Source organism: Anser cygnoides, chromosome 3, assembly GCF_040182565.1.
Source record: "Anser cygnoides isolate HZ-2024a breed goose chromosome 3, Taihu_goose_T2T_genome, whole genome shotgun sequence".
NCBI classification, from domain to species: Eukaryota; Metazoa; Chordata; class Aves; order Anseriformes; family Anatidae; genus Anser; species Anser cygnoides.
The window spans coordinates 64,173,592-64,186,733 of record NC_089875.1 but is presented as its reverse complement, the minus strand read 5'-3'; the positions used below and the strand labels follow the sequence as shown (position 1 = coordinate 64,186,733).

At 35.6% G+C, this 13,142-nt stretch overlaps 1 protein-coding gene across 1 annotated transcript in view; it reads left to right on the top strand.

Annotated features, from left to right (window-relative positions):
• Nucleotides 1-13,142, top strand: part of LAMA2 (laminin subunit alpha 2) — a 380,764-nt gene that overhangs the window by 152,069 nt on the left and 215,553 nt on the right. Inside the window, exons 10-12 of the mRNA XM_066993195.1 lie at nucleotides 5,949-6,109; nucleotides 9,763-9,903; nucleotides 11,257-11,430. Coding sequence (XP_066849296.1) covers nucleotides 5,949-6,109; nucleotides 9,763-9,903; nucleotides 11,257-11,430 — 476 coding nt within the window. The remainder of the gene's footprint in view (nucleotides 1-5,948; nucleotides 6,110-9,762; nucleotides 9,904-11,256; nucleotides 11,431-13,142) is intronic.

The following is a 13,142-nucleotide window of genomic DNA, read 5'->3' as shown; positions in this document are numbered from 1 at the left end:
TGTCTCTGTCAAACCTGTGGGAGAGAGTGGAGAGGTTACAGATGTCAGGCTTTACACAACAAAGAAAACTCTTATACTGTTAAATAGGACAACTTTTATTCAAACATTTTCCACTACGGACATTCAGTGCTTTTGTAGAATACTGAGACTACGATTTTGAAATGGAAGGAGGATTAATTCAAAGAAATGCAGTGTCCCACCTGTGTGTTAAACAAGCCTGTCTGGTCTCTGGGTTCCTGTCTGTTACCGCTACAGCCTTTCTTTTCACACCTTCAGTCCTGACCACTGTAAGGGTCATTCTGCAGGGGCCTGACAGCTGAAAAACAGTTAATAGACAGGCATTCAGCCTGTCATTTAATGAGAACAGGGAAGCAAAAAGATAATGATGCTTTTCCATCTTGTTTGGTTGTCAGTAACAGTGTCATTAGGAGCTTTCATAATGTCTTATTCTGGCCTCTGAGCAATGAACAGATCTAAACCCCCTTATAGTTTCTTTGTACATCTGCTTACACTTTCTAAATCTGACTGGCTTGCTGATGGGTGGTACTACCAAATTCCAAGCAAGATCCATGCAAATTTATTACATTCAGCACATCTTACCCAGAATTTTGTGGTACTCTACTTTAACTCCTTATTTCATGTATCTCTTTCTGCCTTTTCAATCCTCTGGTCTTGTTGCTGGCAAATTCTTCTCTTGCCTCTTCCTATTCCTAGATGTCTCTAGGAAGGGAATCAAGCTCCTGTTTGGACCCCTTCTTTCCTTTCTAGCTTTTTCTCTACTGTTTTCACCATCTAATCTAAAGATAGTTAACTGTGTCTTTCTAATAAATCAAGGGATGTTTCATGCCATCATCTTGAAGGTAATGTATCCAGAATTTGATTCTCTCCCTCTAATTTTCCTCCTTTCACCTTTATTAGCAAGCAGCCAGTCCTGGTCGTCTAGTTCCAGGCATTCAAACAAGTTTTGTATCTCAGCAGTTTTTCCAATCTCGAGTATCAGTGGGGTTTTTTTTGTGTTTTTTTTTTTTTTTCCCCACAAAATTAAAACTCTTGTCTTTTTTCAATCCTGACTGTAACAAAGTTCTTCTGATCTTCCTGACGCTCAGTTGATTTGGCTAAAGATGGTTAGAGGCCTGTTGCTTTTAAGCACATTAGAATATTCTCTAATACTAACAAATTTATGCGCAATACCCTGATAGAATTCTTTTTACTCTGTATACTCCTCACCCTCAGCCACAGTTGGGTTTGAAGCACCAGGGAGCCTTTATAAAAGAAAGGCTGGAAAGCATAATCTGTCTGAGGAAATCTATCTATTCACCTATGAACCAGAATGAATATACACTGGGCTGACTGAATACATCTCAGAGTTTGCTGGCTGGTTGTTTAAGGAGAAATTGTTTGCTTGGTGTAAGATGGAAATATATTTCTTAGAAGTTTGGTAAGCAACCCAGTCTGGAACATTAAAATGCCTAAACTAAAATGGAAATATGGTAATCATCAGGGATATAAAGTTGCTGTGAACAGTTATCAATGAAAATAAAGATGAAAGCTGCACATTCTCTATGTGTTTCAATACTATAGGTACATAACAATTAAAATGGAGCTTTGTAACTAGTACCATACATAGATGAAGTGCAACGAGAGGATTTATAAGGCTACATCTGTAGTCATCATCAGGTTTGGGTAGATAAGAGAAGGGCATAAAGGAATCACTTTATACTTGACCAAGCATTGTTTCTGGAGAAAAAGAAATATTTCTATATTTTAAGCATCTATAATTTCCATTTTGCTTAGCTTAATATAACTTTGTCCTCACATATTTTACCAATCATTCTAAAATGAAAGATTATTATTCTAAATTGTATTGTATATTTTTGGTTTTGAGTCCCGAAGAATGCTTTTCAAATGTTCTTTCATAGCAACGTTATACGGTATTTTCATGAGTAATGTGGAAGAATGTTAGAGCCAGAAACAATGAGTCAACAGTATGTTTATAAATTATGGTATTGATAAAATAAACTGATGAAAACATTGCCAGGTTTTGTACCTGACAGGCAAGAATGCACTGAATTTTAAAACAAACTTGTCCACCCATGTTCAGTCCATCATAATAATAGGTAAAATTGACCACTGCTGACACTGTGATCACTTGCAGTTGTCCACTCAAAAGTGAAGATGGAGTCTATACATTCTGAACTACTCTAGACTCCAGTAATTAGGCTTTCTCAGTAAATCAATACTCTTGTTTTAAGATGTAGTGGCTGTATTTTAACAAATAGCTATTTTAATTGTCTTTTAAGTACCTGTAAGATCTGTGAAGTTTGGAAACTCGCAGATTTTCATAATTTAGATGCTATCATGCACTGAAGTTTTTCCCTGCTACCTCTTTATGTATAATATAATCCCAATGACTGGTCTTTATTTTTGCTGAAAAACTTTCTCAGACATTGTAAGATAAACAAGGTTCAGACATTTTGATCTTTATTCAGCCTCCATAGTGCTTTGCTTAGCAAGCAGTCCCACTGACTTCCATGAGATTATTTCTGGAGTGTGTACGCTGTGGAACAGGACTGAGAATGCCAAGGCCAGACTTTGGATTGCAAGTTTTTTCAAGGAACTGATGCATGCTTTTGCATGAATTTATTTTTGTATAGAGTGGTAGGCTGTGAGGAAACTGATTGATAAAGCTCGTATTTCAAGATGACTCATCCTCTAGGATGAACTTTTAAAGCCTCTGTACACTCAAAGATAGGACAGAAAATGATAATATTCCAGTAGAAAACGGAGAAAAACAGCTTCAACAAATAAAACCCTATTCAAACAAGGCCTATGAAGAAATAGACCTAAAGCATAAGATGTACTTCTACTGAAATGTTAGTTCTTTACAACAACAACCACAAAAGAAAGACCTGAAACACCTGCCCTAAATCAGAATGTAATTACCCTGTCGACATAATGAGCACTACAGAGGCTTGGTAAAAGATAAACAGGGAGACACTGACAGGAATTTGCATGCTACGTAGAAATGAGAGCCTAGATCCTGCCAGCGTGATAGTGTTGTAAATTAAAGAAGGCACTGAGCCAAATAAGAAATATGGACTTAGCATGTCACATAAGAGCTAGAAGAATATATGATTGCTAGTAGTCTCCACAGTTTCCTCTCTCTCTCTGTTGCGGCATGTGAAGTCTCTTAATAGACGGATATCAACTATGGTACATACTGCATAAGAAAGGGGGCTGGTGACAGTGGAGTTTCCAATCCTGGTCTCACCCCCAGTTGCAGAGAAAGAAAAGAGAAGAAAGGAAGGTTCTTGATGGGGCACTGAAAAAAAAGTGGCTAGATGAGAGGGTCACTCAGAAATTTGGAAAGCAGCTGGGCCATAGGCATCAAAACCCATGGAGCACATGGTTTAGTGATAGTAAATAACACAAAGACTTCATGTACTGAAGTTCCATATATAATTAGTATAGATCAAGAAGGTGACAGTTAATATGATGCACTACAGGAGATCAAAGAGGTGACAATGTCAGAGAAGACAGACTGAATTTTATCACTGTACAGATTAACAAATAATATAATTTTAAACTCCTATAGGTGACTGCTTCTTCAAAAATCTAGTTAGAGAAACTATAAAAAGAGAAGCAACTCTGTATTTATGCATGAGTTTTAAAACTTGGTTCTTGAAGAGCCTTCAAATTCAACATTCTGGGAAGAATGAAAAGGCCTCCCTAAAGAACAAATTAATTAAAACAAGTAATCTTTTAGAAAGAAAATCAAAATAAACAATCCAAAGATTCTTAGCCTTAGCCTTAGCCTGGCAAGCCTGCCTATTAGACACTCAGAGAAGATGCATTCTTCTAATTCTAAATGGTTCAAGCGACATAACTAAGCTAGAAAAAATATATATCTATTTAAATGCTAAAAAGAATCTCCCTGAACAAAAATAAAATAAAAATTATCCAACAGGGGATAATAGTAAAGGACATAAATTGTGACAAATTCTGTAAGGTCATGCACTTAGTCACACGTTAAAATATTAGGAATAATTTGCTAAATGCTTAAATGTTGCTAAGAAGTACTTCAGATAAATTGGAATCTAAAAGACTGCTAGACACTGAAATTCAGTAGTAGTTAAATATGATTAAGGTATAATCAATTTATAACTGGAGATCTCAAGAAAGAAAAGGACAGACAAATTCTTTGTATCAGTGAATAGAAGAGCTCAGGAAACTTCCCACTTGAGCATCTTTGTTCATGGGGACAAGTTGGAAGAAATGTCTCTCAGAAGTGTCAGTTTTAGAGCAAGCTGATAAATGAATAATAATAAAAATTCATTAGGCATATATGATATTTATCCATGGCTTCAGGGCATAATTAAAAATGAAGTTGCTGAAGCATTATATATAGTTTATAGTACTTTCTAAAATCCAAGTTAATATTATATAAATATGAACTGTTTATCTAGTTACTAAAAGAAAGGTGGAGGGTTCCAGGAAACTAAAATTCAGAGGTCTGGTTTCTGTATCAAACAAATCAGTAGAACTAAAATAAAGGATTTATATGATTAACGACCTGTGGCTAAAATGGGCTAAACTCCAGAGCAGGTTTTTTTTTTTTTTTTTTTTTTTTTTTTTTTTTTGTAGAAGACAGTGTGCCTTATTACTCTGTTTGAAGGAGTCAATAAACATGGGACCTAAGCCTATTTTGATTAATACTGGATTTTGATGTTCAAAAAGTTTTCACAAAGACCTTCACCAAAGACTGTGATAGAAGGTGTAATAGAATGAGGAAGAAAGGTTCTGTCATGGATGAGTACTTGGTTAAGAAAATAAATGGACCATTTTCACAGTGATGATCAATATGAAGTGCTGAGAATATTCATATTTAACCTGGAAAAGGGACGAGTAGGAAGGTGACAAAGTTTGCAAGTACAAAATCTTTTAGCACAGAAAAATGAAAGAACTGCAAAATGTTCAGAAAGATCTCAAGATAGTCAGTGGATGGGCAATAAAATAACTGATAAAATTCTGTAGCAATTAAATGAAAACCAGAACAGAGAAAAAAAATAGTTCTACTTATACATTGATTGTAGTGATTTCTGAATTAGGCATTAGCAGTTGCAAAACAGTTCTTAACAATTACCTTGGACTGTGTCCTGGATGTATCAGCTCAGTGCTGACTTAGCAGTAGTAGGAGCTCAACACAGCCTTAGGAAACAACTGATGTTTTAAAAACAAAACTGAAAAAATTGCCATATGATTTATAAGTCCACACTATATCCTGCCTTTTCCTTAAATAATTTATTAGAACTGGAAATGATGCAGGGAAGGACAATAGGGATTTTCAGCTATACAAAGCAGTTTCTTTGCAAAGAGATATTATATAGGCTTAGCAGTTTTTGGCATAAAATTGTCATGTGGGATATGGTAAAGATACGTTGAAATCACAGATTACATGGAGAATGAGTAGGGAATGGTTACGTGCTGTTTTCTATTATATGACATTTAAAGGGCAATAAATATAGATTTAGCATACATCAGTGTTTTATTTCACACTACACATGGCTAAATGCACAAGTTACTGCTAGAGAGCTTTATGGATTCTGGAAGTAAAAACATATTCAATGTCAATTAGGCAATTTAATAGAAGTTTTTTCAGGGATTATTAGATGCAAGAGTTTAGGGATAAGTTTCAGCTTAAAAGATCTCTAATATTCAGATTTCTGGAAGCTCAGAATTCAAATAACTATTCACGTTTTCTGTTCTTATTTGCTTTATTCTGGCTGCTCTCAGACAGGATAATGAGTTAAGTAAATATATGGTTGATCCAGTGTCAACGCCTTTATGTTACACCTATGGAAGATGTTGCTTTGAGCACTCTAACACATATATTTGATAACAATAATGATAAATTAAATGTGTCTCATGCATTTTCCCTCTTCCTGTAGATATGTTGCCTGGTTTCTGTCACTGCAAGATCGGCTTTGCAGGAGAACACTGCGATAGATGTGCCTTGGGTTATGTAGGATATCCTGACTGCCAGCCCTGCAACTGCTCACTGAAAGGCAGTATGAATGTTGACCCTTGTGTAGGTCTCTGCATCTGTAAGGTATGGATGTTTAATTCTTCTGAGCTATAAGAAAATATTAATGATACTGAAAGACTGCAATCACTGGTGTTCTATCATACGGTGGTGTTCCACTATCCTACCTAGCTATGTTAATGTCTGTGGCAGTCACTTCCCATAGAACACTTGTTCTTGGTCCTGTGAAGTCTTAGATTGTCCTGTGTACTCTTAGTACTCTCTGTAATTAAAATAGGTATCTAGTAGCATGCTGCCTGTCATATAATCTGCAAGAAAGGGACACTTAAGAAGCTTGTGAATTGTTTTCAACTCTCGCTCCTCACTACTCGGAAATGGTACGTTTAAAGTATTGTGGGCTCTAAAGCTTATCTGTAATATGACCTCAAAAAAGAAAATCCATTGAACTGATGGTGTACTAAGACAACAAAAAAGTTGCATTTTAAGTGTTGTCATTAGGGATTTAATCCTCTCTTCTTGCTAAGTTCCATACTGAGGGCATTCTTTCTTGCCTTGGAATGGTTGCTTAGAAATCTCTAGAATATTTAGGTTTTATTTGTTTGTTTTTTAAATCATCCTTTCTATACAATGATTTTCTTAATTTATGGAAAGAAGGTTTAAGAGTGGTTTTCTCTGTGTTCCTTTACTCACCTCCAGCAAATTATATATTGATATTATATCAAAAGAAAACACTTCTAAAAACACGTGCATCTACTTCTTACAAAATACTGTGATACAAGTAATGCTTTAGAAATGGTGGTCTGTAAGTCATTCTTTAGTAAGTCAGCACACATATGCCCAAAGGACAATTTACTGTGCAGTGGGTCAGTTTTTGTGTGTCATACTTGTGGGAGCTTCCTTCCAGCTTTTAGGTAACAGAATTAGACAGAAATGTGAATTTAAAAATACTTACATTATGTCCCTAAGTACAAAAATGTACAAGAAATACTTCACTCTTTCAGCTCATGCTGCATACACTCATTAAGCTCTGGTGTGACAGCTGAACAGCACTGAAATCTAATCAGAGAATTACCCTTACCCTCACTTTATGTAACAGTCACATGCTTTCTGTCAAAAATAAAATCTAGCCATATCAGAGTTCTAATTTCTTGGCTATCAAGTCTATAAGATCAGAGTTTATTATATTCTGACTTGAAAGACTGGTGAAGATGTCATATGCTAAATACAAGATAACTACTGCTGAATGGTTCTTACTATTATGACATTATTTTTGTAATACCAAACAAACAGGGAATAGAGATACTGTTCCTATCCCAGGGAGTCCACGCTTCTGGTGACCTCCTTCCTGGTCATCCTTTGTCTCCTTTCCATTCCTCTAACCCCTTTTTAAGTGCATATGGGGGGAAAATGATACCCACTGCAGATAGCTGAGGTACTGATACATACCCATTTATTTTCACTAGCAATCTTCAAATTCAAATCAAAGCAGATTATGATCAAAGGGACCCTGAAATCACCAGATTAGCTATGCTCCATAAGAAGAATAAAGTGGGATGTCTGGACAAGTTAAGAGCAGGTCTGAGGAAAAATGCTTCCCTTCTTTTAATCATGTCTTTCAATTACATACAATGAGCTCTGAAATTTATTAAAGATAGTTTTCTTGTTGAGGAAATTGACTGCTGAAAAAGTTCTTAGGATGAGTATCAAAATGTTACCAAGTGGTCAGGAGGTTGTTATCTTTGCCACATTAGCCACAGGAAACTGAAGTCTAAAAAGGTGAGGCACAGGTAGAAATGCCTGTTTTACACTGATTGAGGCGGAAAGCTTCCTGAAGGTATATGGTCAAAGTCTCATTTCTGTTAGTTTAAAACTGGACTGAACAAAGTATTAAGAAACAAATTAGTCTGTAGAAAGATTGCTTCTTTGGCTGAAGGGTAGGTTAGATATCTTTTCCAATTTAGAGCTTTATGTGTCTATTATTCAGCAAATTTGTTATCTACTCAAAAGAATTATGCAGGTTTTAAGCACTGAAAAGCTGCCCTACTCTGCTTGTGACTGCAGAGTAGGACAGATTTTCATTTAAACAAAAACTCTTGCTTTTCAGCTCTCTCTCTTCTTTTATTTATTTATTTATTATTTATTTATTTATTTATTTATTTATTTTCACTTCCCAATGTATACACACCAAGCACTTCAGCAAGGTCTGAAACTTTTAGGACCAGAGTTCTTGATTGTTGTTTCTAGAATTGTGTAAGAGCATTTGTATGCCTGCAAGCTCCCAGATTTTATCCCACGGTTACTTTTCAAATGAAGCATGAATAGCTGGGTGATTTTATCATACCTATGACAATAATATGCATTGATTAACCCTAAGATTGTTGGTGAAAATGTAAAAAATACCATCATTGAAATTAATGAGGTGTCAAAGGTAAAAGTTACTTACTGACGGCCTTGAGTTGTACTAAAAAGATCTTTGGTTTGTTGAACAGACTGTATACGATGTTATTGAAAGGAAGAATAGAAACAATACAGTGATAGAGATAGAGCAAAGATATTTTGTTATATGTGTTTTTAATGTGTAAGTAGTGGTGAAAACCTATTTATATTTTTGTTTGATCTCCTTCTTTGTCTTTACCCTTTCCCCATTATTGATCTTCTTAATCCATCTTTCTCCCCATAGCTTTGCCTTATCTTCTCCATCTTTGCTACATCCTAGCCAGAAGGCTATCAAATGGCTTTTGATGAACTTATTTCTGAGCAGTATATTTCAAGCAAGCTTAGACTACACAGTGTGGGCAGGATTTTCATAATGTTTTCATTCTCTGTTGACTTGGAGCCCGTAGTTTTGTCCTGTGTGCATACTGTAGAGCACTATTTCCAGGATTAGATAAACTGTATATAACACTTTTGAAAAGGAAAGAATTTTCTGGCCTTTCTTGGGGAAAAAAAGATATATATGTATATATATATTGAATTTCTAAGCACATGCCATAGCACGAACCTTTTGCAACATACTTCTAGCTAGCTTTATCTTCATGTATAGGACAAACTGATTAATTGGGCAAGGTAGCAGGACTTTCTTCATGTTAGCTTTCTAAGAAAAAATGTAATTACTAAATGCTAAGTTTAGAATATATTTCATGTACGTTTAGTGCCTGCTTTCCACATGGAAGAGTTTGCAGATCTGGCTGTTTGGCTGGCAAACATATGTGGTTATGGAAAGAGAAAATGCAGCCCTTTTCACACTTGGATTTAGCCTGGATTCAGCTCTAAGCAATAGACCACTGAAAAACAGATATGTTGAATGACTTCTACAACTAATACTGTGTACCTGTAGTTTGTGTCGATTGTGAATGCTGATTTTATCAGCCATATGTACAAACTGAGGTTGGCATGTGTCCCATACTTCCTTCCCTTTTTCACTCCCTTAAGCATGCAAGAGATAAACTTTATTATTCCCTGAAATCAAGTGCATGTATTCATGCAGAAGAAGAATTAAAAACCTTACGGTGTCCAAATTCTGTGTTCTGTTATTTATGTGCAGGTGTAGTAACTTATTGTATAAAGGATATAGTTCTAATATTTACAAATAAGAACAGTGTTTCCTATAAATGTCTTTTTAGTCCTGCATCAAAGCAAAAAAGAGTATAAAGCTGGTTATCTCAGGTTCTCATCTGTGACAACTAAAGTAAGTAATATAATCTAACATGCATTTTCAGGAACATGTTGAAGGAGAAAACTGTGATCGTTGCAAACCAGGTTTCTTCAATCTGCAGCAAAATAATCCCAAAGGCTGTGAGGAATGTTTCTGCTCTGGGAAAACAAATGTCTGCACAGACTCTCACTTCACCTACAGAAGTGTAAGAAAAATCCTACCATATCAGTATATGCCACTGGTTTTGTGTTTTTGTATATTCTCACTGTCCATTGTCAAAAGAGTGCATCTTACTATAAAATCATGTGTGGTTTTTTTGTGCCCCATACATCTTGTCATTTATCGAAAAGAAAAGGCTTATAAATTATATTTGCTTCATTGTGAAAAAATTCTGGAAGAAGTGCAGTTGAATAGTGAAAATTTCAAAATAAGTTATAAATGTCACAAATGAAGCCATGTGCATAAACACAGTCCAGGCGTATGCAAACATAATCAGTACTTAGTTAAATGCGATATATACATAGGGCGACCACTTTTACAGGTCATTATTAGATTTCTAGACCTGAAATAATTAAGAATTTTGAAACATTAGATGTACAACAAACAGCTTACGTAAGGAGAAGGGATGCCTTACTGGGGGCATTTTCAGTGAACTTCTTTTGCTGCATCCCTAGGAAAATATGTGGAAGTGAGAAGAACCTACTGTTCTTATTTATACTGTAGAAAAATGTCTCTAGCATGCAAATGTACTGTAAACTTTATATTAGTTCTCAAAGCTTAGACACTGCTTCTACTGTAATGGTTGTATGCTACATATTCACGTCTGTAGATCTAGTTTGGGAAATATGTTCCAGGTCTGGTAGCTCCTGGTCTCAGCGGCATTGTATGCTGGAAATCTGAGTAAAATCATGTGCCTGGTGTGCTCATTTACATGCCAGCATCTGGAAAAAATTCCAGCCCACAGCTGAGCTATTTTATTGTTCTGGTTGTATCCAGGCTCCGGAAGCCATTCTCGTATGAACAGTATGCACTTCACTGCTGATTCAAAAACTCAAGTTCTGGTGCTTTCAGCTTTGTTTTGGCTTTCTAAAAAAGTGTATATTTAAACTTGAAAGTTTTAAGGCTTTATAATAAAAAATTATTATGAATTAAATAGTCTACTACAATCAGAAAATGTGCATCCATTTGTCAGCTCATCTTCTGTGACTGATATTATTTATTGTAAACTTGTACAATGTTTGGAGGAATTATGCATAAGATTGTAAGATAGAATTTCTTCCTCTGTCTGGATGATGCAAAACAGTGAAAGCAAATACTTGCATACAATACATACTTCAGACAAACTGCTCGGGAGTTATAACTCCCAATTGCAAACAATAAGGTAATTTTTTATTGTTATTACCCTTATATTTCCTTAGCTTTTGAACTGCTATTAATCATATAAAACACAGTCAATTTTTTAAAAATGGAAGAATGAGAGGTTTTGACTATTGAAATGACTGATGTCTTGATTCTGACTGTAATGTGTTTTGTTTTGTTTTATTTTCTGTCATCATAGATAGAAGACATGAATGGCTGGTATCTAGCTGGCTTACCGGGTCTCATCAGAGTTACTCCCAAACAAAAGAATAGTGGTGGACGTCAGCAGCTCAGCATCAGCAACGTGGCTGCACGTAAAGTACTGCCACAGACATATTACTGGAGTGCACCCAGTTCTTATTTGGGCAACAAAGTAAGTGCAGATGGTGCTTGCCTAAATGCTAATTTGATTTACTGAGAGAGAAAAGAAGTAAGGCTTTGAAGGGAATTGATGGAAGATTAAGTTGGATAGCTATTTGACCAGCAAAAGTGCAAGTAGAAAGGAATGAGGCATATGGAGTGTCCTTGTGAGGCAAAAAATATATGCAGAGAAAATTAACTAAGTATCTTTGACCTTGAGCCCTTTTTTGGCTTCTGCTGTCAGGTATTAGAGTAGTCTGCATAGTCTGCAGCATTGTTTTTTGAATGAATTAGCTGGTGTGCAGTTCAGCTTGTCCTGTTCTCTTCCCACCTTGTCCTCAGCTTTGAAAACCCATTCCCTCATCTGCTTTTCATAGATGCAAGTTGTGTATCAGATGTTGTGGGGGTGTGTTACAAAACTTTAATGTTTGGCAAGAAGCTTGTGTGGGGAGCTGTCTGCCCTAGAACTTGGAAAATGCTGTTGTGAGCTCTATGCCAGTTCAAATGCATATAATTATCCAAGTCTACACGTGTGTATGTGTGCACATACACACATATTCATGCCTTGCAGGTTTAAGGCAAATATTTGCTTTCTAAAGTCTTGGGTGCCTTTGTGGTCTGCCTTCTGGGCTTTTCACCATTAAGACTTCTATCATAGATCATACCTTCAGGCAAACCTCTCTCTCTCTCTCTCTCTCTCTCTCTCTTCTTTTTTTGTTTTTTTGGCCAGAGTGTAGAACTGAGGACTGAACGAGTCCTAAACATTAAGAAAGCTAAACAGCTTTCCATTTTCCATAATCCCAATTATGATAAAATGTTATCTGAAATGCTAACCCTAACGCATGAGCATATTTTCCACTGTGGTCTCTTAGAGCTTGTCAACTTCTTATTTATTTATTTTCTTCCTGCTGGCTGAAAATCAACATGACAGAAGGTAAGTGAGCATGTGGAAACTAAATAGCATTATTCCAAAGAATTGGGCGTCCTGTTCATGGCTATAAATTGTTAAAGATAGCCAGGCTCATTTAGTTGGACAAGGGAGAGTTTTTTCTACAGTTTTCCATACCTGGTGAACTTACCCTGTGATATGAATTGATACTTTTACAGACAGAATTTCATCCTGCTTCTGTTCAGAGAGCAAAATAATAATAAGAATGTGCACAAATCATTTGAATGTGGAAGATATTTTTTCAGTGTAATTTGGAGGTCCTTTGTGGTTACTGTCAGACATCTCTGTATGAATGAAACAATTTGCCTTAATAACTGAGCTATATAAATTTTTGATACTACAGTAATACTGAAAGCACTCACAAATTACCACAGTACATCTTAACTGTCATGTTGCATCATGTAAATTATAGTCATAATGACATGCTTAGCCCATATGATTTATGCTATGGGGATGGAATATTGCAAGTCCTTATTTGTAAACTCAATAAAATATTTCTCTGAACAGCTGAAACCAAATAAAACCAAACAGCTGAAACTGGATAAAAACACCCTTTCCTCAGACTGATTGCTAGCTGTGTGGTAGTATAATAATTGGTATCTCAGAGCAGGCAATCATCGTAAGAATTTTTTTTTTTTTGTCTTAGGAAAATTGGAGAATAATTTAGGAAATCTTACATAAAGATGTAAACTTCTATTGTAATTCATAAGCCTTGTGTCACAGAAAATTGTTTCATTTTTATTGTTAATATTACTATTTTTAAGTAGTATTCCCAA